This window comes from Micromys minutus (assembly GCF_963924665.1).
Source record: "Micromys minutus genome assembly, chromosome: 8".
NCBI lineage: Eukaryota > Metazoa > Chordata > Mammalia > Rodentia > Muridae > Micromys > Micromys minutus.
In genome coordinates, this window is record NC_137977.1 from 44,317,060 (window position 1) to 44,344,261 (window position 27,202).

A 27,202-nucleotide genomic window follows, 5' to 3' on the forward strand; every position below is an offset into this window, starting at 1 on the left:
CTCCAACTAGACATCCTGTGTCCCCAAATAAAAACCCCAGTGCCAGAAAAGGGGCTACCTATTTTGAGTTATTGGTCAAAGAGGTTCAATAATAAACCTTTCAGACATTCCTGACTATTGCCAATGCTTACCTGAGGATAAGATTCTATCGTTGGAGATATCACTTAATGTACATACATCATTGAACATGGAGACACTGTGCTGGTGCCCAGAAAGAAGGCTTCCCCTTACTGAGTAGCATCCACAGTGTGGGAAAGTATTGTGTACACTACTGAAGGAGAAAACTAATCATCAACAATACCCAGATACAAACTCTGAGAACTACAATAGTGACCTGCCTAAAAAATACGTCCACTGGTACAATACTGGCACAAATGTTATGGGGGTAAACAACCACTTTTTTTGAATTAGATTTGAGGCTTGCTCCATTAGACTGATCCCTGACAGTGTCAGTGAGAACCTTAAGTCTCTGCTCAAAGTTCAGTGTTGTACTCATCCTTGCAAATATATCATTAGGGGTCATTTTATAGCTAGGCTCATGTAACCGGCCTATTCTGTTGAGTACAAGCCTCAACTTTCAACAGAAAAGTTTTTCTTGCAGTGTGGTATCATTAGAGATAACCCCAACTGGGTAGTGGGCAGAGAATGAGAATGTTTGGAATGTCTAACACTATGTGAAATGTCCTTATCGCACCCCTTCTTGCAAGGCCTGGGAATCTATGTTGAAGAGGAAAGGGGGAAAGAGGTAAGGTCAGGAGGCGGTGAAAGATTCCAAAGAAACAATGTTTTGGACACAGCAGGTATTATGTGGAAAAAAATTAAACTTCATTTTTTTAAATATTCCAAGTTTTCACTGCCAGTCAGGTGGACTTTGGTTTGTCTCCTGAGCCTTCCCCTGTGGAAACTGCTGTGTACAAAGGCCCTGCGCATACTGAGACACACTTCACAGTTGTAGACAATTGCTGAGGGAGAGGGAATCCTTTGATTGAGGACCAGAAGCTGGTACATTTCCCATTCTCCAATGGATGGCCCGTATCCATGTGCAGCTCTAAATGGACTTATTGGCTTATTTTTGAAGGCATAAAGTTGAGAAAGGTCATGTTTTGGGAAATATGAAGAAAGTTGGAGAGGAGAATTCTGGGGTAGCCATGTTCATATTTCACTGTATATCTGTATGAAATTCTCAGAAATAAGGGGAAATTTTAAAACAACAAACTAGTATTAGTTATAGGCTCTCAAATAGTATAATTTGTTGAGTAACCTTGTTTTTGATATTTCAGAATGCGTTTTAATATATATTAGTATGTACTTCTTTTATCGCTGCTTTACAAAACAGTGTTTGAAAATAATTTTCAATTTACATGTTTATTGAAAACTTACTTATTGTAATACTATTCCTGTTACCACACAGATCCTAAAGAAGTTTGAGAGTCTCTTCCTGCAGTGGTGTGAGCATCAGTTTTGAAGGGCGAGGAAAGGGTGTAACGTGCTAAAAAATAAATAATAAAAACCTATAATCAGAGTCCTGTGAAGCCAGCTGTGTAACTAAAGAAAAGATTTCATGTCATATGTCATAATAAAATAATCTTTTAGTTTATGTAAACATGTGTTATTCAGTATTATAGTCCACAACCTAAAACATCCAAATCTTCCAGCCCTAGAGGCTTTCACAAGAGAGATATAGGACAATATTCTATTAAATTGGACTTTAGACATCCTCTGGTGACTCATATATCAAAGATTCACCCCTCAGAGATGCTCTACATGGGAGTGGCTGAACCTTGAAGATATGAAGTATGTTGGGAGGTCTTAAGTCACAGGGCAAACTCTCCCTTTTCTTCACATCCAAGCCATGAGGTGACCAGTTTTATCTGGCTTTGAGGCCTCCCAACAGACCCAAAGCAACAGGACTGAAAGATCATTGAGCCAAATGGACCCTGTCTCTCTGCATGTTTATTATCTCAATAATAGAAAGCTGACTGACACAGGGTCATGTACAGTTCACCTTTATTCGTGCTCTGATAATTATTTCCATGACACTCCCTTGCTTTCCCTTTTTCCCAATGATACTTAACTAGCAAGAAATGGAAGGAGGCCCTGCAGCCAAGTCACTGGTGTGAATTCTCAGCTGCCTCCAAACTGTGAGAAATAAGTCTTTATCTTTTCTGTTAGCAAAATCTAGCTGTTCAAAAAAAAAAAAAAAAAAAAAAAACAAAAACAAAAACAAACAAACAAAACAAAACAAAAAAAAACCTACAGAATTTGTGTGATGATTAAAAACTTGGTAAATGATCAAGGGGAAAGTAGCTACCAATTCAGGAGTTTCTGATTAAGCTCTGTCTTGGACACAATGTTTTTTAAAAAGTACATTCTTTACCCTCAGGAAATCTGCAATTTGTTTTTCTGAATGAGGACATGCCTATGAATTTTGGTTAAAGATTTTATAGTAATTCTTTTTTGCTCTGTGAATTATACCAAACAGCAGGATCCCAAGTAACAGAATGACACTTAATTAGTAGATGAATTACAGAATTTAGTAAATTCTTCAACGGTACAAAGAAAAGTCCTAGTGTTGTGTGTTGGAAGATGCTTTGTAAGACATGTTCACCACTGTGAACCAAGATCAGCCTGGCTCTCAAGACCTTCAAATCAATGACACTCAATTATTGAGAGGCTGAGGGATGAGGAGCTGAGACAAAGGGATGATGTCCATCTTTGCTGTGGTCTATAAAACGCTGACTTAACTTTTGGAAGTCCTTTAAAAGACTTTCATTTTTGTTTAGAGAACAAAGGATGAAGCAATCTCTGGATGTCTCTCTACTGCTACTCCATATGTTTATACTTGAGATGTTTCCCCTAGTGCCCATGTGACTTTTCTCCACCCCAGCTTCAGTTTAAGATTATTTGAGGAAGTTGCAAAATTATTGTGAATCAGTTGTTTTGAAACATGTTATGTGTGCAGCCCATTTAACAGTGCTAACATATCAGCCATGACTGTAGATCTTATCAAGGCATGTAAGTTCTTTCTAGAGAAGTTCATAATGAATTCTAATTTGAGATAGTGTCCCACTACCCCATAACTGTACCACTAACCCAGTTGCTTACTTTGATTACTCAAGACTGTTCCTTCTTCTGCTTAGGGAAACAAAAATGGGCAGGAAAACTGCAGTGGGCAACTATGTCATCTGAAGATACCTCTACCAATCAGGAAAAGCAAGCAAAGGAGTGTTGTAAAGGATGTTGGAGGAAAGAGACTTTCCCCTGGCAGGAGTGTACATTAGTAAAATCATTATGAACAGCAGCATGGCAGGTCCTGAAAGTATGAAACCACACAGCTAGCCACTTGTTAAAATAGATGCATACCCTAGGGTTTCTGTATTGCATTTATTTCTGTTTCTGTGATTGGGTGCAGAAATCTGAAAGCAGTAATCTAGTGGAGAAAGGGTTTATTGAACTTACAATTCCAGTTCATAGTCTATCACGGTGCGAAAGTCAAGACTGGAACTTGAAGCAGTTCATCATGTCTGCAGACAAGAGCAGAAAGTGCTTCTGCTTCTACTGTTCATCTTACTGCCTCCACTCTAATACAGTCCAGCGCCCTAACCCAGAGTGCTGGTCACATTAATGGTAGTTTTCATGAGCCCACATTACTGTCCCATGGACATGCCCTCAGGTCAGAGTAATCTAGACAGTATATTGAGGTTCTCTCCTTGGGAGAATCTACATTGTGGAAAGTGGACAATTAGAACTGTTATCACAAAAGGCATGAACTCAGCCTTTGAAAGAGTTAGTTGTGTTCCCCATTTATTGCGCTAGAACTCAGAATGGCAGCTAAGACATGACATCACCCCGCTGCTCATGATATATGGATAAAGAGAATGATTTATGTACACAATATAGAATTCAATCATAAGGAAATATACTATTGTTTGCAGCAAAATGGGTTGAATCAGAAGACATCACTTTATTTTAAGTGAAATATGCCAGACACAGAATGACCAACACCACATACTCTCTTTCATATGTAGAAACTTTTTAAAAAGATGTTGACCTGAAAATACAATAGAAATTACTAGAACCAGTAAGAATGTGAGGACCAGAGAGAACAGAGTAGAAGGGACAAATGCATACTGCATGCATGTATGAAAATGCACATGGATATTGTCAATGTGTAACTAACATGTTAGTAGAAACAGGAGTTAAGTCCCAGCCTTCAGCCTTGGGGAAATGATACCAGGGCTAAAGACTCTTTGGAGGGTTCTCTATCCCATCCTACTTAGATTTCTTACAGAGCCCTGAAAGTAGCTCAGATATGTTCAGTTTTGGTCCCAAGTCAGCTTATTTGTCATCTTGCTCTGTTCCTTCTCCCTGCTATTGCCCTGTGTCAAAGCTGTTCTCTAGACACTAAGCATACGGTTGTCAGCAATAGTAGTGTTTGTTGTTTTACTGTGATTATTAGCAACAAAAGCATTTGCTGTCATACTTAATGAATATTTCTCTCCACATTGATACACTGAAACAACTGTTTGAAATGTACATCGTCTTTGACAATTTTACTTTATTCTACTAAAACCCCACTAATTATAGCTTACTAAACTGATTCTATGTCTGATATATTGTTTCTATACCATACTTTACTGAAACTATGCTCTGTTGGGGCTGAAGAGATGATTCAGTAGTTATGAGCACTTGCAGATCATTAGAGACCCAAAATTTGATCCCCTACCCATGTGCCTAGCTCATAACCACGTACAACTCCAGCACCAGGAGATTTGATTTGATCTTCTGACCTCTGAAGACATGCATTCAAGTAGAGTACACACACACACACACACACACACACACACACACAAACAAACACACCACAAAAATAAAGTAAGTCTTTTAAAGAATATCACAAAGGGTATTTTGTCTTTTATATTGTAAAAAATATGGTAAATATATATTTTAAAAGTAAAACAAAAAATTTTCAAGTCATCCTCTAAATGATCAAAGTGGTTGCTACTATTGAATACTTAGTTTAGTGAATATTGAAGCTTTTTTCTTTTCCTTTTGTTTCTGGTTTTGAGAGGGCAGCTACCTCTATAGCCCTAGCTTTCCCACAAATAAGTGATTCTCCTGTTCTACCTTCCTAAAAGCTGGGATTACAGATGTCTGCCTCTTAGCACGGGAGTATTTTGGCTTTATAAGTCCTTCCCATGAGAACGAAACTTGGAGGAACATGTGCTCTTCAGCCACCAAAGATTTCCACAGTCCACACCCTTTTTCTCTTGTCCCCAGAATAAAGAAGAAACAAAACCCTTTGAAGCTTCTGGCCTGGAATAACAAATCCTTCTGGCAACATAAGGCACTAATGGGTTGTATTGAGAAAGATGCCTAATGTGTGCTGCACACTGCCAAATAAGCTTGAGCTCCAGATGCTGTGCCCTACCTAGCATGCAGGGCGGTAAGGTTTGCATGGAGCAGTTGTAGTGCTGTGGAGTCCACTAGCCTCATCTTGTCCCACCATTCTCATCTTGCCTGGGTCTGAATCTCCAAACTTTGTGATAATCTGCATTGGTTTCTCTTTTTGTAATCAATTGTAATCATTCCCCCTGCCTCAAAAGGAAGGCGAGAGAGCCTGAGAAGTACAAAGTTTGGGGGGTTAATGTGCATTGCTGATAAGACTGGAAGTAAAAGAATCCTTGTTTTTTTTTTCCAGTTTCCTTCTGTTTTTAAAAATTAACTTCTTCATTAATTCAGCTTCTGTCATCAAAATCTCACATTGGGAGAATTGAAACACTGATTTGAATGAGGAGAAAGGGAAGGAGACATTGACAAAGGGAAACGTCACATGATGTGAGCCCTCAGGGAGAGCAGCATTGAAACACGTTCCCTTCTCCTGTTCAATGCTAGCCCAGGGTGGTTTTGCCTGGAGCAGCATTTGCAGTCCTATGAGGCCAGTGAAACCTGTATCTTACCATACATACCAGTAGAATGGAAAATGAGGTCTGGTTGAATTCTTCATCAGCAGATGTGTGTGCAGTTGTAGCCTCCAGGCTGAACTACCCGAGGGTACCTCCGCTCTTCCATCCTTTCTGATGAACAGGATTGGAACAAGGAGAATTTCAAACCAAAAGGTGCAGATTGGAGCCGCCTGATGCCTTTGTCTCTGCAATTCTGTTTTTATATTCAGAACATCAGCTTTGCATAGGATGTTTCAGACCAAATATAAACTCAATGAAGGCATGTTCAAAACTAGCCCTGGAGCAGAACACCACCAGCTTACCAAATCTGCAGTGAATTAACACACATGTGTCAGTGTTGTGACTTCTCAGGCATACCAGGAAGCCAAGTCAGGATAAATGTCTCCAGCAAATAAGCACGTGGGAAACATTTGTTGAAATAAACAGAAAGCACAATAAAATAAGAAAACAAAACAAACAAAAGCCTTGGGCAAGGAGGATGATTTGATGGTTAACGGTGTTTCTTGTGCATCCCTGAGGACCGCTATTTGAATGCAAGGGACCCTTTCTCAAGAAGATATATATGGGTTCCTGCAGATTTATGTTAAGGCAATACATGATTGGACAGGAGAGAGGTAGGTGGGACAAGGTCAAGGAGAGGAGATTCCAGGAGGGCCAAGATGGAGCTGGAGAAGGAGGATCTAGATCCAAGGGGTTGTAATTGGCAATTGGTAAATATAAATATTTTAAGGGTTTCTGTAGGTCATTTTATTTCATATAGAAGGGCAGTTTGTGTCTTTGTGTCATCTTATTGTGTAGAGGGTTTGTAGATTGAGAATTTAATATATAAGCCTGCTTGAAAAGCTACTAGGCTTTGGAGTCATGTTTGTGCTGGGTGGTGGAGAAAAGAAACATGCTGGGGAGGGGTAGTCGTGTCCACCTGGAACAGAAGCAACAGGGTGGGCTGAGTGAATAGCCTGGCCTGGGAAGGGACCCTATGGAGAGGGCGGCTTGCAGACCATGTGACAGAATCTGTGGGCTCGACTCCACACTAGAGCAGCATCCTCAGTGTGAGACTGAGAGGGGGAGTGAGGTGGGCAATAAAAGGTTAAGCCAATTCCTTTTAATATTTACTGCACCAGGTTCCCAATACCCTTCTTTAGCTTCTATACATATATACAGACATGGATGCCTACATAACCTTTACACACACACTCTCACATACACACATATACACACCACACACACACACACACACACACACACACACAACACATCATGCATACACTTAAATTAAAAACAATAAAATACAGAAATTTAGAAACTTTTAAAAATTGCACATGTGTGTTTGCATGTGTATCTAAGTCAGAGGACAGCTTGCAGGAGTCAGTTTTCTCCATCTACCATGTACATTCTACGGTTTTAGCCCAGGTTATCTCACTCTAGTTATTGCATCTAACCTCTATCAACCCCTGTGTTGTCTGGAGGTAGGCATACGGCTTGCCAAGCCCAAGAAACTTCTCTAAGAAATTTGTCCTTTTTGTCAACTTTATTACAATCACAAGAAGCCAGTACAGATCACAGATATTGTTCATATGGTTGTGATGTAGTGGAGATTTCCAGAATATCAGTTAAGAATTCATAGTCATTGCCTGTAGTTTTAGAAGTAAATATGGTCAGGATCGATGTCATAGTGTATCCATTGCTTTGATAAAAAATACCATGACCAAAAGTAACTTGGGGGAACAAGGGTTTGTTTCCTCTTACAGAAGTAGTTCATCATTTAGGGAAGTCAAGGCTGTGATTCAAGGTAGGAACTTGCAAGCAGGAGCAGAGGACATGGAGGTGTACTGCTCACTGGCTTACTCCCCATGGCTTTTTCAGCCTGCTTTCTTATAGCCATAAGGATCACCAGCCTAGAGGCAGTATTGTCTAAGGTGAGCTGGATTGCCCACCCATTCATCAATTAAGAAAATGCCAGACAGTGTGCCTATAGGCCAATCTGATGGAGGCATTTTTTTAACTGAGATTTTTCTATTCCCAAATGACTCTAGCTTGTGTCAAGTAGATGTAAAATGAGCATGCACAGCCAGTGCATCTGAGCTTCCTTTCGGGCTGCGAAAGGGGCAGTGTGAAGAGGAAGCATGGTTTACTAACTTCTGTAGAGCTGGAATCTTAGGGTTTGGAAAGAGCAGTTCTTGTTCATGAATCAAGTATTAACATTAGCACCCATAAACTGAGAACTTGGAAAAAAACTAGAACAGACAGTTTTAATCTTTGATCCAAGTAATGAAAAGAGAATTAAAGTTATGCATGAAAGCACATGCCTATAATCCCAGAATTTGGGAGCCAGATGTGAAAAAGCAAGAGATTCAGGCCAACTGTGACTACATAGTGACACTATTTCTCAAACAAAAATAGCAAATTTGAAGGTTTAGCACACACAACATGAAGGTTTGGAAGTCTTTCTTCTCTAATCAAAAATCCTAAAGTACTTCCCTGGTTAGAAATAGTTACCCCAGGGAATAAGCATGTTTAGACCACAGTGTTGTTTAGACAACAGCTGAGTTAAGATCAGTCTCCATACAGGATGAACCTACATCTGACAACAGTCAACCCAAAGAATGAGAGGGAGCAACAGTCCATACTCACACAACACCTGAAATACTTTTGCTCCTATCCTAGCATTCAGAGTAGAATCCCCAACACTCACAGGATATTGTGTCCATGGCCAGAGAGGTTCTACCTAAGTACTGCAAATTCCATACCAAGCAGCATTGTGGTTTTCTCATTGAAGCTAAAAAATCAGTCTCAAGACAGCTGAAGAGATTGTTTAGCAACATAAAATTTTAAAATTCATGAAGCAAAAAGAAATAAAACAATGAAAGGAAATGTACAGCTATAGTTAAGGATCTTAACAATTCTCCTTCAATTAAATGTATAAAATGTAGCATATTATTATATTATATTTTGTAGGGCAATTAGTCTGAAATGCTTTAATAACACTATTAGGCATATTGACCTAACAGATTTTTATAACTCTCAACCCATTCATAGAGGACCTATTGTTCTTAATGTCCTTGGAACATTTGTTGACCTTAGTTTGGGTCACAAGATGAGTCTTGATGACTTTTAAGTGATTCCGATTATCAAACGTGTATAATTCTATCACAGGGAAACTAAATTAGATATTATTTGAAAAGCTAACATAAAGGAAACTCAGCACATTTGTAGGCCTCAGCAACACTTTAGTAAATAAACCAGGGGTCAAAGGTGCAATCAACAGAGGGTTTTAGAGAATTTTGCATTACAATTTCAAAAGATAAAATTACAAAACACACAGAATAGAATTAAAATATTTTCTGAGGAGAAATTTAAGCAGCTGGAGTTCCTCTTCAAAGAAAAGCCAGGAATAAAGGAGCAAATTAGACCTGACCACAGCTCCCTGTTGTGAGTTCTTCTCCTCATTAGTAACAGAATTAAGAAACTTGGGAGGAATCCTGAGGACAATTCTATTAAGGTTGTGAATGCTTTAGATCATTCTGTATATGCATATTGACTTAAAAAAACCAAAGAGCTTCTCCCTCTCTCCAAGATATGGTCTCACTTTACAGCACAGGCTGGCCTTGGACTTACTAGCTAGGGTGGTCTCAAACTCATGCCTGCCTTGCCTCAGCTTCTCAAATATTAGGATTACTGTGTGCACTGCTATACCCAGAAGAGTATTTTGATCCCAGTTGTTATAAGCAGGAATGAATCTCGTGAAAAGAAATCTTCATAGTTGAAATCTTTATGAGAATCAGTTTGTGATAACCTACAAGAAAATCATCCAGGATGGTCCAAATGAGACAAGCAGCTGCTGTCGCACGCAGAATACATGTCCATAAGTAGCAGCTTCAGCTTGGCATTTTAAAGAAAACCGGAATCAGGGCACTGGAACTAACTCGATGCATTTTCAGTTTATAATCTATCTTCTAAACCACACTGAACTCATCTTCTAAACTCCAAATACATTATAAGTACGTAAGAGGTTCTGAGGAGACCCCTCTGGAGGCTCATCAGTTCGCTCCTCATCCTTCACTAGAGTTTCAGTACACTGTCAGTAACAGCATCCCTCCAACCCCTGCCCACCCCTTGCTGGCCTTTTTTCTCACTTTTGTTTTAATATGTATATTAAATACATAATATACACACACACATACATACATACATATAAAACCTTTGTTGGTGCAAGAATGAGATACCAAATTTGTAATTCCATTCATGACATTGCTACATTGAAAAAAGTTTAGAGCCCTTTGAGAGGCTCTCTGAGTTCAGAAGTTAATTCTGGAAACCAGCAGGTTTGCTCTGGTGTCAAGCATCAAATATCTGCTGCTGCAACTCTATATTTTCATCTGCTGTTATGCTACACAGCTCATATGCATCAACGACTTATTGAGCCAAACTTTCTACATGCCTTCTGTAGCAGATCAGAGACACACTCCCTCTTATAATAGTTCAAAGAACAATACCGCTTTGAAGTATGTAGCCTAGATTTTTAGGTCATGTTACTGCAATATCGCATTTCTGTAACATTAGTTTGTTTACTTTAAGTTTTGTTTTAAATTTGTCTAATTTGGTATAGGAAATTTAGCACTGTGAAAAGAATAAAACATATGGATTTAAATCATGCAATTTCAGGCAAACTAACATTTTTGTTGTATAGTGGAAAACATTTTAGTAATATTATCAGAATCAAACCCTTTGTGTGTATGTGTGCATGTATAACATATTACAATGAATATATATGTATATATAATTAACTTGCACATACATACATATATGTAGGAGATATAATGGATTTGGGTTCAGACTGCTGTAATAAATGCACAATTGGAGTGAAGTGACTCACAGGATTTTTTGTGGTTTCCAATTTAATATAAAAAATTTAAAATTGATTATACTGTTAACTACTGTATAACTATTTTAGTAAAAAACAAACATATCCTAATTAAAATAATTTATTGCTAAACATGCTTAAGTTGTGATGACTGTGGGAGAGAAAGACAGATGTGGTTTTGTTAATCGTTGAGAGAGAGACAGCAATGAAGTTGGCAGCAGTCATTAACTTTTCTTTTCATGGAAAACTTTGCTGTCACAAACAAGCTAGTCAACAGTATTTTCATCATTTCAGAAGCTTAACAATGAACTCAATCCCCTTAGACTCTGATGCTTCACAAACTAAAGCTTATATAATAATGTGACACTTGCCATTTCATCAGCATCTACAACATTGCTGCTTGAAGAAGAACTAATAAAAACAGTGTACATGAGTATGTCTCTCTGTGTGTATGTGTTTGTGTGTCTATATGTGTGTGGTGTCTATTTCTGTTTGTGTGCCTCTGTGTCTGTGTGTATGTGTGTATGTGTCTGTGTTTGTGTGTCTCTGTGTGTATCTGTGTGTATGTGTCTATGTGTTGGTCTGTGCTTGTGTGCATCTGTGTGTGTCTCTATGTCTGTATCTGTGTGTGTGTGTCTGTGTCTCTCTGCGTGTGTTTGTGTGTCGATCTGTGCATGTGTGCATCTTTGTGTGTGTGTCTCTATGTCTGTATCTGTTTGTGTGCATGCATGTACCTGTGTGTGTGTGTGCATGTGTGTGTGTGTCTGTGTCTGTGTTGACAAGAAGCAACTCTTTAGCGCTGGGACTTTGGGCTTTGCAGCATGGCAGAGTGCCAGAAGCCCCACACAAAGATCTCTGGTAGGAGAAGGGAGTGGCTTCTGTTGCCTCATTGCTGGGTCTTGCTGGGCACGTGGGTTCAGAAGAGGGGAAGCCCCGAACAGAGAAGGGAAAACTGATTCCACCACTTTTGCTGCTGAGTCCGGCCTGTTCCTGTTTCTGCTGCTGCTACAAGGTGTGAGGCCCGGCTAAACCAAGCTAGCAGGAGGCTCTGGTGCAGGGTGCAATAAGCTTTGGGAGATGAAATCTCTCTCCAAACATCAGTGTTAACAGCTCTTATGACAGAAGCTCTCAGACAGCAGAGTGTGTGATTCTTGAACAACATTACTCTTGAGCAAATACCATACACACACACACACACACACACACACACACACACACACACACACACACACACAGTTTTTTAAATAGTTCAGAGTCTGACAATAGGCTTTTCCTATTGGCTTGGCCTGGGGGCTTGGAAAGACCTTGTCTACATATTTGGGGGCAGTCTTGCTTCTGCCTGGAGCTTACATGACCTGTATCCATGTCTTCACCTGCACAAGAGGGACTTGGGCATGACAGATGCCACTTTACTGGGGGTGGGCAGTGCAGAGCTTATGGTGGCATAAAAGGGCCTGAGTTTTTGGGAAACCAAGAAGCTTCCTATTGTCCCTTAGGTTCCTCCAGAGCTTTTCAACTGTGAACCAGGGCACTCTTTACCACCTTGGAGCTGCACAAGTAATTCCAGTTTTTCTGTCATTGGGCCACAAGCAGAGTAAATTCTTAAAATGAAGTCATGAGACTTCTCAAGGTTGTTCATAATGTTAAGCCACTTTCATCAAAATTTCTTTTAATATTGATATTTTAACTTCAAGGAGTACTGGATGCTCTTTATGGGACTTGCAAAGGGAGTCTCACTCTGAAAGTTTTCAACTTACTTTTCCAGATCAGTCAAGTGAATCATTGCCCAAAACCTTACAAAATGTAATTCTTAAAGACTTTAAAGTCCATAAAATAGCCTATAAAATGGAAGGTTTGTTAATGGACATCCTTATATTTACAGAAACAAACACCAAAAATATCAGTTAAAAACATGTGCATGTGTTAAGTGTAATGGGTAGAAGGAGTAAGATTAGAGGTAAAATTTTTGAGTATATTTTCTAATTTTAAGGCTGAATAATTTATGAATATAAAGATGTAATATGTAGTTTAGGATTTCTCAATATAACTTGAAAATGGACTACCTTATGACTCAGCTCTACAAAATCCCAGCCATATTTCAAAAGCACTTTAAGTCTTACTATAGAGATGCTTTCCCTGTTCATTACTGCTCTATTGACAATAGCTAGGAAATGGAATCAACTTAGATGTCTATCAGCTGATGAGTGCATAAGGCAACTGTGGTATATGCATGTACTGACTAGTTTTGTGTCAACTTGACACAGCTGGAGTTATCACATCGAAAAAGCTTCAGTTGAAATGCCTCCATAAGATTCAGCTGTAAGGCATTTTCTCAACTAGTGATCAAGGGGAGAGGGCCCAGCCCATTGTGGATGGTGCCATACCTGGGCTGGTAGACCTGGGTTCTATAATAAGCATGCTGAGCAAGCCAGGGGGAAGCAAGCCCATAAGTAACATCCCTCCAGAGCTCTTGCTTCCTGATCTGCCTGGGTTTCAGTCCTGACTTCTTTTGGTGATAAATAGCAACATGGAAGTGTAAGCTGAATAAACCCTTTTCTCTCTAACTTGCTTCTTGGTCATGATGTTTGTGCAGGAATAGAAACCCTGACTAAGACAATGTATAAATGAAATATTATACAGCTGTATAAAAAGTAAAATTATTAATTTTTAGGGTAAAATGGATGGAACTAAAAAAATTATACTGATTTATATTACCCAGGTCAAGAAGGACAAATATTTGTCCCTCTTTCTCTCATATATAGATCTTGGCTTTGGATTAAATGGTTTGTATGATGACTACATGTAGAAGCCAGGAAGTTAGAAACACACCATTATGGATGAATAGATTAAGGTGCTTGAAACAGTAAAGTGTGCATAAAATGAAAGTAGAAATAGCAGATTCTGGGAGGAAAGAGGTTCAAGCATAGAGTGGGATGAAGAGATGGAGATAAAGGAGAATGGAGGGGGGTATTAATCAAAATGTGCAAAAAAAAAAAGCCATATGGAAACCTACTATCTTACAATCTCATTTAAAATCAAGGGGATGAGAGCAACTATGCTCCTCACAGAAAACAATATGAGTTATCAATGAAAAATCTCAGTGTCACTGATAGGATATCTGTCTGTGAGTTATTGGACGTCCCAGGGGCTCCCAAAGATAAATGCAAGACTATTGCTATTGCTCCTGGTTGCCCACTGTAACTAGCTATTAAGATCCTGTTTCTGAAGACACCACTCACTCAGGACGCATGACGTAGGAAGCTCAATCTTGAACTCAGTAAGAAACTCTCTGCCTTCTGCCTAGCCCTCATGGTATTGGACTGCAATATGTAAAGTGTTCTGGGGGATAAATGACATCAGTGATCTCTCAGGGCTGGATCGTGCAAACTATAATAGCATCTGCTAGACAAGATGTGCCAGCTGGAAGAATGGCATGATGGGTATACTGGTAATCTATCAGGTTCTGATTGGATTTGAGGCCTACTCCACAGTGATCAGAACAGGCTCTGATAGCAACTGAGATTTTCCCTCCACCCTACTGATAGTGCCAGATGATTAAAAGGGAGAGGAGGGAGAAGCCAGTGCTGATGGCACCAGCATGGAAGCCTCTACTGGTGGTAGCAGGGGACTGGAGAAATAAAAAGAGGAAGAGACCAGTGCTGGTGGCAACTGGCTTAAGTGCTACTGATAGTAGCCAAACAAAGCTGGGCTGTCACTGATGGTGGTCTGTGATTAGAGGAAAGAAAAAAAGAGAGAAAAATCACACACGAGTTTATGCACACATGCAAACACACACACACACACACACACACACACACACACACAAAGACACACACACTCATACCACTGGATGAAACAAAGCAAACTCCAATCATCTTACCCATGCACATATATATATATATATATATATATATATATATATATATATATATATATATATACATATATACATTTGGTGGATAGAGTAAAACTCTGAAGAGCAAGCTCTAACCATTTCACATATTACATCTATATATAGACACACAGTTGGTGGGTGGAGAAAAACTCCAAAAGCCTTATTTTCCCTTTCGTCTTTTTCTATCCCCTAAGACAAGGTTCTCTATGTAAGCATAAGAATTACCTCACAGATAAAATGTTGTGCAGCAGGGAGCTGCAACAGGATTGTAGATTATAAGCTCAAATCAGTAGTTTTTCGATCTTTCGCTACCTAAGCTCATTGTAAGTTCAAAGCAATAGTATTTTATGTTCATGGCACACGTCTGTGGTCTCATTCCCAAGCCTGACCTAGAATGAAGGCTTTGCTTGGCCATTAATTTGTTTTTCTTCCTAGTGAAATTTATGTGCTTATGGTTTGTGAAAGATCATTGTTCTTCCTCTCACGCAGTCTTTCTTATTTCGTCAGAGGAGGCATGTTCATCTTTTTATTCTAACCTGAAACTTTCTACCAACTATCCTAACTTCTTAAAATTATTTAAATCAAATCAGGAATCCTATAAAATCATTAATTCATCTAAGTAGCATTGTTGTGTGAAAGTTCATCTTCATGTTGATTTATAGGAAATTTGCCCAATAGGGTAGGATAATACCCAAGTATCAATCATAACAGAGTACAGACAAAATGGGCCTTTCTTTGCCCAACCACACCATGTCAGAAAAAATGAGGAATGCAACAATGACAAACATGAGAAGGCACTTCAGCAGCAAGAAGCAATCCTGGAACAATGCTCCTGGGGCTGTGTGCCTGCGAGTACACCTGTGTCTGGGGAGGTTGCACACACTAGAAAGAACCTATTGGTGATGTTATCTTAATAGCCATGTTTTCAAAATGTCCTCTAAATATTTATGTTTATAAACTTAGATTTATGCTGCTTTCAACCTTGGTCAGAGAAGCCATTTTTCATACATGGTAGTGATTAATTCAGAGACTGACAACTGGCCACTGTGCTGAAAACAAATGAATTTAGGTTTTCAGCCATAAAGGACTAGTCTGATTGACCTCCTCCCACCCAAGGACATTATATAAGAACAGCCTCTGGAATACCAAGAGAAGCTGAAAGACAGGAAGCTCAGCTCTGAGAAAGTCTTCTGGATACAACTTGGATATTGAGCAACTCAAAATCTTAGAGTGGATTTGGAAGAGGTTCTTGAGGCCCCAGGCCTAGGATGAGAGCTGTTGGCAGTCAATGAATGCCAAGGCCAGCAAGGCCACTCTTCCTTCAGATGTGGCAACTGGTTGAATGCCATTACCTGGATGATGACCTCATATCCATGTGCATGTGGACATGACTGGTTTGACTCAGTGGGTTATCCTTGATTTTCAAAGAGGAATAAACTGAAAGAGACACTCACTGGTGGGGGCATTGGTGAAGCTTGAGGAAGGTGGTAGGAGATATATATATATATATATAATGGCACATAGCTTTATACAAATGTATGCAATATTCTAAATTTATTTAAACATTATTTTTAAAAGTAATGCACAATTCAAAACAATATATCTATGTTTGACAATAATGAAATTCATTGTTGCATACCTTTCTTTCATCAGCTAGTTACTACAGATAAGGAATTAAGCATTCATCAAACTGTCTTATACAAGCATTCAAAATAGTCATAAAGCCTTCATTATTTTAAAAACTGTTAGCTAACAATGTAGGTGGAATTATAGTTAAGGGCAAGTATTCATTTAGGGAAAGTATCTGCTAATTGGTGATTTAAAAAAAAAGATGTTGGGTGCTTAATGGAAAATTGGACGTCGTCAGAGAAACAAAGGCCACTTGCTAATGTCACTTGAAGTGACACATCACAAAGGGAAGACAAATCAGATATCATCACCTAAAAGCATTAGTCGGTATTGTCATTGCCAATAGTGATTGCTGACTGACTCGCAGTATCCGAATAACTATTGTTGTGATATAATATAAAGTGTATAGTATCACCTATGAAGTATTCTTAATTTATTTTATGTATACCAGTGTTTTGCATGCATGCATATCTGTATGACAGAATCAGGTCTCCTGGATCTGGGGTTATAGATAGCTATAAATATGGATGTACCATTGTCTCTAGTAGAATGTAGTTATTATATGCCCCAGTGTGATGTAACTGGAAGTTCTACTTTTAATTCTTGAGAAATAGTCACATTGATTTCCATATGGCTGTATTAGTCATACTCCCAGCAGCAACAAATAGAAAGTTTTAAATTTTCATTCCTTCTTTATTGCAAGTATTTGTTGTCCTCTTTCTTGATGGTAGCCATTCTGCTGTGTGATATGAAATATCAAAAAAGTTCATCTTTGTGATGGCTTAAGATGCTGGACCCTAAAAATCCTTTTTAGTAACTCTTATATTTTCTTTTGATTGCTTTCTGTTCAACTAATGGCCTCAATTATTGATTGGCAGACTTTGAATAGTATTTTATTTTAGCAGTCATTTATGTTCTAGATATTAACCCTCTAAATGATGTAGCCAATGTAACTGTAATTGGAAAAATGCTACAGGAGATATCACAATACCTGACTTCAAATTATGCTATAGAGCCATAGTGACAAAGTCAACATGATATTGGCATAAAAACATTAATGTTGACCAGTAAACAGAATATGAAGAAACAACACAGCTAAAGCCATCTGACTTTTTATCAGGATGTGTCAAAAACTATACTGGAAATAAAAAGCAGCTTATTAAACAAATGGTGCTGACAAAACTGGATATAATGTAAAAAATGAATCTAGATTTATCTTTCTCATGCTACTGAGAAATTAAAGTGGATCAAAGACTTTCACCTAAAAGCTGAAATCCTGGAACTACTAGAAGAAAATTACTAGAAGAAAATATATATCAAGATGTGTGTATGCAAAAACTTCCTGAACAATGTTCCAACAGCTCAGAGATATCTTCAAGAAATAGCAAATGGCCAAAATTAAATTTAAAAATTTTTACACAGCAAAGTAAATTGTCAGATGCTTCAATAGATAGTCTCCTTAATGAGAGAACATCTTAAACTATTCTTTTTTAAAAAAAATAAATCTTGGGAAAAGTCAAAAGAGGTTGTGACAGGGACTATATAGATTAAATTTTTTTGTAAGCTAGGGCTGATTTTAATTTCTCTAAAGCAACAACAACTACTAAACTGGTTTTAAAGGTATTACATATGGAACATTAGACAAAGCACCAATTTTTAAATTTTTACTAGATGTGATTAATATTGTCAGTGGAAGAATTTAGTAAATAACATTTTACTATTTATTTGTTTATTGTTTGTATTTGCTTAATTTTTAGATGAGTTTCACACTGTAGCCCTGGCTTATCGTAACTAATCTTATTGTCACAGCCTTCCAAGTACCTAATTTATAATTGTGAGCAATTACTCACTGCCACAATTTATCTACTAGTGCCTAGTGTCCATGATAGTGAAATGCTACCGGAGGAGAAAGGAAAACACCAGCACAGCTACAGACGCTTTGGTCTGCAGTGGTTTCCGGCTTGCAAGATATGCTGGTACAACAGAGGCACAAAGGTTGTGAGAACAATCAATAAATACATGACTAGATTTAATGTCCTCTATATGAAATGGAACCCATGCTCAACTCTGTTTGGGTGGCCAAGGACCTGGAACTAGATGGGCCATGAATCTAGGGAAAAACCATATACTTGTGCTCTGCTAAAGGAACATAATAATACAATGACTCCTGGTGGTATCTGCTGGTCTCAGATTCGGTGGTTTCCCCAGTCATCATCAGAGAAGCCCCACCCCCTCTTCTGTGGTAGATGGAAACTAAAACAGAGACCTGAAACTGAGCAATGTGGGGAGAGAGAGAGAGAGAGAGAGAGAGAGAGAGAGAGAGAGAGAGAGAGAGAGAGAGATCTTGGAAGATGTCTCCATCAAATCCTTCCCCTCTGGGATCAGAGAACTCTGCAGAAGAAACAGAAAGACTCTAAGAGCCACAGGGATGGGGGACATCAAGAAAGCAGGCCTTCTAAGCACACTAGGGCTGATCCACACGAAACAGAGGCTATAGCAGCATGCACAGGACCTGCACAGGTCTCAGGCCAGTGTGGTCCAAGTGCTAAGAGAAGAGGACAAAGCTCTCCGATCCTTACCCAAGGACTCTCCAGATTGGCAGCTGTTTGAAAAGGGAAAAAGAGTTTGCCAGTGAACTTTCACTGGGTATAAAAACCACACTTAAAAGGGCAGCTCAAATGTAGTTGGCTAGCACACAGTAAACTCAGTGGTATTTTTCTAGACTTTTTTCCTCACAATGCTTTATCTGGTTTTTTTTTTAACCTTACAGGTTTTTTGCTTATATATTATAATTTTCAATTTTGAGTTTCTATGAAATTTTTATGTATGTAAATGTGTGTTTCTCTACATCACTATGTGTTCCTTGAGCTTTTTTTTTCACTATTTTTTCTGTTTGTTTTGTCCTAATCTAGTTTTATATTTAATTTAATTTTATTTTTAGATGCTTACTTATTTTCTAATGGGGGGCAAGAAGAGGTATGGGTTTGAGTTGGTGGGTAGGAAGAGAGTTAGAGGAGAAGAAGGAGTTAGGGGGAAAGAAGCCACACTCAGAATATATTATATGAGAAAATCAATTTTCGATTTTTTAAAAGGAAGAAACTCTACTTCAACACTTAAGAAAATATATTTTTAAGTTGTAATTATTGAGTTAATGTGTTATTCATTGAATTATTATAAATTACTCCTGAAATTAGTGTTATACAGAACAGGTAAGTGAAACAAATTGAGCATAACCTAGGTTATTAATAGGACAGCGTTTTATATTATTTCTACCATTTTGCATATTTGCTGTTTCTGAAGTAATAAAATCCTAGAAATTTAACACTGAAACTGATAAACTTTAACTGGCATGACTTTTCTTAGTTATTCCCCTTTTCTGATACTCATGAGGATGACACCTGGAGCCCAGAATCTGTGAGTATCTGTGAATGGGAAGTCAGCACAAGCTGACATCGGCAGACTCAAGCCAACCGTGGCCTACTGAATTACCCATGGGAAAACTGCTGTTTCGTAATTAGAAAAACTTTAAAAAGAGCTGTAAAATTCAAAGAGTGGATGAAATGGAACATGCACATTAGATTTTAGAAGTCTCTGATTCTTCTGTACATTAGAAACTATGTCATAGCCCTTATGATACACTTAAAAACAAGGGCCCAGGAAACAACCTCTGTGACATTTGGAAAATTGTTGATGCCTCGTAGAACTTGCCAGAGAGACTCTCTGACTTGCTTTAGTGGGGATCAAAAGACCTACATCTACACAGGCGGCTTATAAACTAGAAGTGAAGCTCCTATGAATTCTCAGTCTGTAATACAACTTTACATAAATATCTTTCCCAGAAAGTCAACTTCACGAATAGCTAGGAAGGAAAAAACATTTATAACCAGCAGTATCTGACTCTAAAAAAATGTCATGCATAAAACACGTGTGTAAAGTATCTTGTGAAATATCTTATTAGGACTTTAATTCACATAAATTTCTAGTTACATTTTCAATTAGTGGTAAAGTGATATTTAAATATTTAATTTGTTTAAGAGTTGCTCTCAGACTATCATTATGGCATGGTTTAGTTGGTACTATTAAGCTTTTTATGTTTTAAGATGTGTTTGATGTGTCTAAGACATGTAGCAACAATAATAGCCCCTAACTCCAATAGCACTCCCTGTCTTTAATACTGTCTCATGAGGCCTTGTGTGTGAGTGGTGGGGGCTGTTCCAGACATCACTTATTCATTAATGCAAATAAACATTAAATTACAGGAAAATTAAACCTTCCACCAAACCCCCACTTGGCATCACACCTTAAAGGCAGTCATTACAAAGTATAAAGGGCTGCTGCTTCTGGAGGGAATGACGAAGTGGGTGAATTCTGCAATCAGAATTTCAGCTCTATTCTTCTCCCCTTTGGAACATCTTCATGAGGGAAGAGATTACCTGTGTCTCCTGCTTCTGTAGAAGGATTGTGAAGACGGAAGACAAGTTACTAGTTAGCCAACATAACTAGCCTTTCCCCTCTGCCTTCCTCAGTAATGGACCTACCATCGCATTCCCCTCACTCAGTCATAGGGGTCTACAAGAAAATGAGACCACGGCTGAAACCTAGCTAGAAAAATTGGTCAGTTAGCCATCATGACTGAAGAGAGATCAGGTGAGCCGAGCAGAACATTGTCATGGTTCCACAGTCCTTAAAGTTTCCTTCTCCAGACATCAGTCAAGATACTCCATCCATGATCAGCCAAGAGCTACAGCTTCTGTAGGACTGCTTTCAGGGGGAGAAACTGAGAAGGTGTAGCCATTCAATGAGAGAGGCATAGATAGCCCTCATATACATGACGCCATCTGTCTTCCCATTTCCTGGTGGTATAAAGTACCCATCCCGTTGGTTCACTGAGAGCATCCATTGCGAAACATTTCGTCAGGCTCTACCCTACGAAATCATTCTCAGTCTCTTGTGTTTTGTCCCAACCTCCCTCAGTCCTGCTGCTGACTTGCTGGAGAGCTGCACTAGAAAGCACGGGAGGGAGATGGACATTGTAGTGGCCGTGTTCTGAGGAAGTGAGCTGCTGCCTGTCCTATAATGCCGTTTGTTCAGGACAACGTTGATCACTTGCTTCAGTTCATCCTCAACAGAACTGAGAGTGCAGAAGGGACTGGAGGGAGGGTAGAAGTGTAGAGAAGAACGTCAAATCAGAAGTGAGGAAAGGGTTAACAAGAGCATATGTGGAAACTGGAAAGACCCTTCTCTTCCTGTGAGGACTTGTATTTAATCATACTGTTTTTTACTTTCAAAAAAAATACATAATATTGATATATATCCCAAAAGGAACCTGCGCAGTATTGCAGTGTGCCTGGTCAAAAGAGGTCACGAGACAGGTGTCTAAATAATTTTCAGAATCTTGTTTCTCTTTCTTTTACTTAAATCATAGATCTGTCCACTTGTAGCTATTGCTGTCTGAAGCCACTGTACAATAACTTCGCGTTGTGGCTTAAGTTATAACCGTCTTTGGCGATTCTGTCTTTGGCAATACTGAAAGTGGATACAAACCGTAGGGATGAGATAACCAATTGACATGCTTATACAGGAACGCACATGCCTCTTAAATGCTGCACGATGTTTACAGTCCCTCTTCCGTGGGGAGGGAGCACATTGGAAATATGCGAATTATTTTAACAACCTGAGCTTCAAGATTTGAATATGTTAGAGTCTAATATCAACAGTCTAACAGAATGCCTCACACTGACAACCCTGAATGTTTCTCTCGTCTTATTTATATTGGCCACTGATGAAAACTAAGTTCTGCCGTTGAAATGCTGTTAGAAGTTCATAAGAAAAAACATCATGTTTCTGTGTGGGAGGAGAGTATGTTCATCAGTGAGCCAACCACCCGAGACACTAACTTCTCTGTGTTCATTTTGTGGTTCCAAGGTGTTCTCCAGGATGTAACTGCGCCACCCAGCCAGGAGAGCAAGCAACGACATTTCAGACATGCTCATCTAAGATGCTCGCTGCTACAGCCTTTCCCTCCTACCCTCGAAGCTCTTTCTGAATTGAAAAGATGAGAGCTTGCATATAAAGTTAGAAAATGTTCTCTTTATCTACCTGGAGGGATCGAAGAGTCTGTGACTTCAAGGATTTTTACTGTGACTTCAAACTACCCAGGGTGACTACAACCTGCATTTGGTTTCATCATCAAGGGTTTTGTTGTCCTTTCCTTTTGTTTTGGGTGGTGTAGAAGCCAACTGACGGAAGAAAAGCCAGACATAACGATAACGAGGCACTGATCATTATTAAAATATACTACTTAAAATCAAAGAGCTGGGCTGATGGTGTCTGCTAGGAAAGACTTTATTAGTAAGAGCTAGGGAGATGAGTTAGCACCTGCCCCGCCAGTGTGAGCAGCAAAGTTTGGATCCTCTGCATTGATGTTGAATGATACCTTAGGTAGCATGAGCCTGCAGTCTCACTGTTGGAGAACCAAAGACCAGAAGGCACTGCAGGCTTGTTGGCCAGCCAATCTTGCCCATTCCACTAGGTTCAATGAGAGATCCTGTATCATCATCATCATCATCATCATCATCATCATCATCAAAAACAGTAACATGGAAAGTGGTTGGAGAGCCTGCCTTATATCAACCTCTGACCTCCATACCAAGTATACAAACCAGTGTGCACACTGACCTGCAAGTGTGCATGCATGAACACGTACATGCTTGGAGATGATTGCTGTGTATGTAAATATGCAAAACCACATCATTTAGCGTGTGTAATGAAATGCTCCTTTGTGTTTTATTTTTAGTAGAATGCTCTTTGTGCACAAAAACCTTATTCTTTTAACGTAGCTGCTACCTAAAGACTTCAAGCCTAACTATGAAATCCTTTGAATTTTGGCAATTTTTTTAATTGGCTGAACTGAAAAAGAACATAATTTTTATTAGGTGATTTCTTGGATGATTTCTCACGTGTATTTAGAGCATTCTGATGACTGCGACCCCACCTGCTCTTGTGCTTTCCCGTCCCTGTTACCCACTCCATCCTTACAAGTTCCTGTTCCAAAATCTCCAGATAGGCATGCTACATTTCATACATTAAAAAAATATGGGCGTGACTTAAAATATTAAATCAATATTTTAAAAAACTGGCACTCTCAGAATACTGTCACAATAGACAAGCTGACACTAATTTAACCACACACTTTCAAAAATGCCTTTTGTAAAAAGAAGAAAATGTAAGTTTTCACGAGCTGGTGCAAACATTCCTCTTTATGGCAGAAAATAATCCTTCCGGGACCTAATTAATTCATAACTGTATGTTCTCTTCCCTTTCTCGGCTGATTTCCCCCATGCTAACTCTATCAAAAACGCCCTGGGACACCATTCATTGACCTCACAAACCTCTCCTAAGGCTCCTCATTACCCCTGATCCAGCGCCAGTAGTTGGTTGCCCCACACCGTGTTTTTCAGCCTCGGGATGTCCAGCCTGAGGTCAGGTTAGAAGTGTGAACTGGCTACTACACTCCCATGAGGAAGGGGAGGATCATTTGCCCAGCAAGAAGCCTGACAGGGAGCCCAAGCAACCACTGTCACACTCGCTCCAGGCTGGGGGTGGCGAGGCGGGAGGTAGGAGGCGACTCTCCCAGCTCCAAGGACACTGGGAGGAAGATCACTGGCCTCGGGTGCCCAGACCGAGCTTGTGTAGGAGAGAAAGGCCGAGCCTTGTCCTGGGCGGGGCGGGGCTGATGGGAGAGGGTGGCGCTGGCTGCATCTGGGGGCTGTGAGGCGTGGCCGACCCGGAGGGAGACAGCAGGAAACCGTGGGTTTCTCTCTGCCCTCCCAGATTCAAAGCAGATCCCAGGTCCTGATCCTCTAAGGAGTCCAACTGAGCAGGGTTCTCAGAGGGAGCAAGGAGTGCCAAAAACATCCCCAGCTTAAAGCCCAGCGGCTCCTGCAAGAAGCCTGTTGGACATCGCTGGAGGGTGGCCGCACTGAGAAGCAGTAGGCTCATTTCCAGCCCTGTGAGTGCAGCGAGTACAAACGCCACCACCCCCTTTTCTTTTGCTTTTTTTTTTTTTTTTTTTTTTTAAATCAAAGAAGACTCGGGGCTCTGCTCCACAGCTGCCTCACCCCTGGCCTTAGCAGCAGCATTCTGTAACTTTCGGGGTGAAAAATCTGATTTCTTTTCACGGGATACACAAAGGAATCCCGAGCCAGAACTGCAGGTGCCAGCCCCTGAGTTTCCAGGACGGGAGTCTCCAGGGCAAAAGAGGCGAAGCTCTTGGGAAGGATAAGAGACACTGGTCGGACCCATCGGGTCAGCTGGAGTTCTGGGCGCCCATGCTTCTGTCGTGGCTCACAGGATTTGGGGCTGGTCTGCTCTCCCTGCACTTCGTGCAGAAACTTCTCTTCCCGTACTTCTGGGATGATTTGTGGTTCTTGCTGAAGGTGGCGCGCTATGGAATTCAGATGAAGATGTTCAGACTGAGGGGGGAGCTGGTCACCGTGCTGGATAAGTTCCTGAGGCACGCCAGGAGGCAACCGCAGAAAGCCTTCATCATCTATGAGGGGGACGTCTATACCTATGAGGACGTGGACAAGAGGAGCAACAGAGTAGCCCATGCCTTCCTGAGCCACTCCTCGCTGAAAAGGGGGGACGTTGTGGCTTTGTTGATGAGCAACGAGCCGGACTTCGTTCATGTGTGGTTTGGCCTGGCTAAGCTGGGCTGCGTGGTGGCCTTCCTCAACTCCAACCTTCGCTTGGATTCCCTCCTACACTGCATCCGCACCTGTGAACCCGCTGCCGTGGTGGTGGGCGGAGGTAGAGTATGCGCTGTGATCTGCTATGCACAAAGCGAACCAACCTATCTTCCTGCCTTCCTCTTTCTAACCGTACTTCCTGTCTAATACTTTGAGGTGGGTGATAAGGTGTGTAAGTTATGCGTATGCAATAATAGTTCCATCCCCATAGCCAGTGGCTTAGCTTCTCCCACACCTTCTCAAATCACTTTGCTGTACATGAGCAAATAAATAGCAATACAACCAAAGAATATATATATATATATGCCATTTGGGGGAAGGGGCAACTGGTACCTTCACTCCCTGCAAGAATTCAAGAGAGATACAGTTGAGTCCATTATTTTATCAGCCATGACAAAATGTCTCATGAACAAAAAAGCTATCGATTTTTTAAGTGGCCCTTACCCCAGAGTAGCTTTATGGAAAATGAGTGCTTTTGGATGACAGAACATTTAAACGTGAGAGTCACACATTCTTTTTTTTTTTTTTTTTTTTTTCTTGGATATTTTATATATTTACATTTCAAATGTTATCCCCTTCCCGGCTCCCCGCCTCTGCCTGCTTCTATGAGGATGCTTTCCCTCCCACCCACCCATTCCCAACTCACAGCCATGGCATTCCTGCACACTGGGGAACTGAGCCTTCACAGGACCAAGGGCTTCTTCTCCTATTGACGCCAGACAATGCCATCCTCTGCTACATGTGCAGCTGGAGCGCTGGGTTGCTCCATGTGTACTTTCGTTTGGTGGTTTAGTCTCTGGGAGCTCTGGGTGGGGGTTGTCTTATATCCATCCCTGCACTTAAACTTTATACTCTGCAGGCTAGGATTTGACAGAGCAAGGCTGGGCTGTCCCTGTCAGTCAGGGGCAGGCTGTTTGCAGACAATAGTTCTTTCCCTTGTTTTACTCCCCCCCATGCTTGACAATAAATATTTTCTGACATGATTAAACCATGAGATAGGCTGGCAGGACACAGAGACATAGGAGTTGAAAACCAATCTTTAGGTGTCCAAAGCCATGTGTGGATATGTGAGAAAAGCAAACTGGAAAGGTCTACATTTTTAGTCATTGATGAAGTGGGTTGACATACAAGAAGTATGGAACTTAAAAGTCATGAGGCTGTCCCTGGTAAGGAGCTTGGTAAAAATACTTCAGTGTTTTAGATTAATTGATACATACCAATTCTTTATATAAGATTTCAGAATCCCATAAAAGTATGGAACATAATCTACCCCCCCCCCATTCGTTTTCTTTCAGATGAATTCTTCTTTCCCCAGTGTGAGTTGAACATGTCAAGCTTGGGTTTCAGCTAGTTTAGGGCCATAGGAATAGAAAAGCCAAAGTGTCCCTTGTGTGCTGTCTGGTGATTCCTTCAGTTCTGTGTCCCATTTCACTTTGTTCATGCACTGAGGTTTTAGGGACCTATGGTTAAGGAGTAGAATCTATAAACATGCAGAATTTTGACAGTGTGGACAAACAGTATTTACCAATTACAACAGCTATGAATGCAGCAGAAAAATAAGCCATATTTATTGTCTGTGGACATACTCTGACATTTTATTCATAGCTTACATCACTACATATCATGTAGCAACTGCAAACTCCAACTCATGTTAGAAAATGTTACCTCCTTCAGAAGAGCAAAGAAGGGTTACAGTGTGAGAAGATCTTTGTGGCCAAGATACTGAAGTGAATGTAAGAAGTTCCTCTAGAGAGAAACGTTAAGGAGTTCTCCTAAGGGATACGGGACAGATCACCTCTCAGGTTGGCACACAGACCTGGCTGTAGCATGAGGTGTTGTTTAATGTTCAGTTAATGGTGTAGTTCATGTGTTCTAGCTTTTACTCAGTTCTCCAGTAATTAATACATCTCAGCATCCTCCCTTGCTTTTTAGTTCATATAAGCTGTGGAGACTGGAGACGTAGCTAAGTCCAACAAAGTACCACCCAAACACAAAGATCTAAGGTTGAGCTCCAGAACCTAAATTTAAAAATAAACAAGTAAGTATGTATGTAAAGCTGTGGGTGGTAACCTCAGAGCTTTGGGACAGAGGTAGGTGGCTC

General features: G+C 40.1%; 1 protein-coding gene across 1 annotated transcript in view; it reads left to right on the forward strand.

Annotated features, from left to right (window-relative positions):
* Nucleotides 1–24,681: 24,681 nt before the first annotated feature.
* The window catches only part of SLC27A6 (solute carrier family 27 member 6), a gene marked incomplete at its 5' end in the record, with an annotated part of 51,112 nt that continues 48,591 nt past the window's right edge, over nucleotides 24,682–27,202 (forward strand). The window contains one exon of the mRNA XM_080920047.1: nucleotides 24,682–25,162. Within this exon, the coding sequence (XP_080776173.1) occupies nucleotides 24,682–25,162 (481 nt within the window). The remainder of the gene's footprint in view (nucleotides 25,163–27,202) is intronic.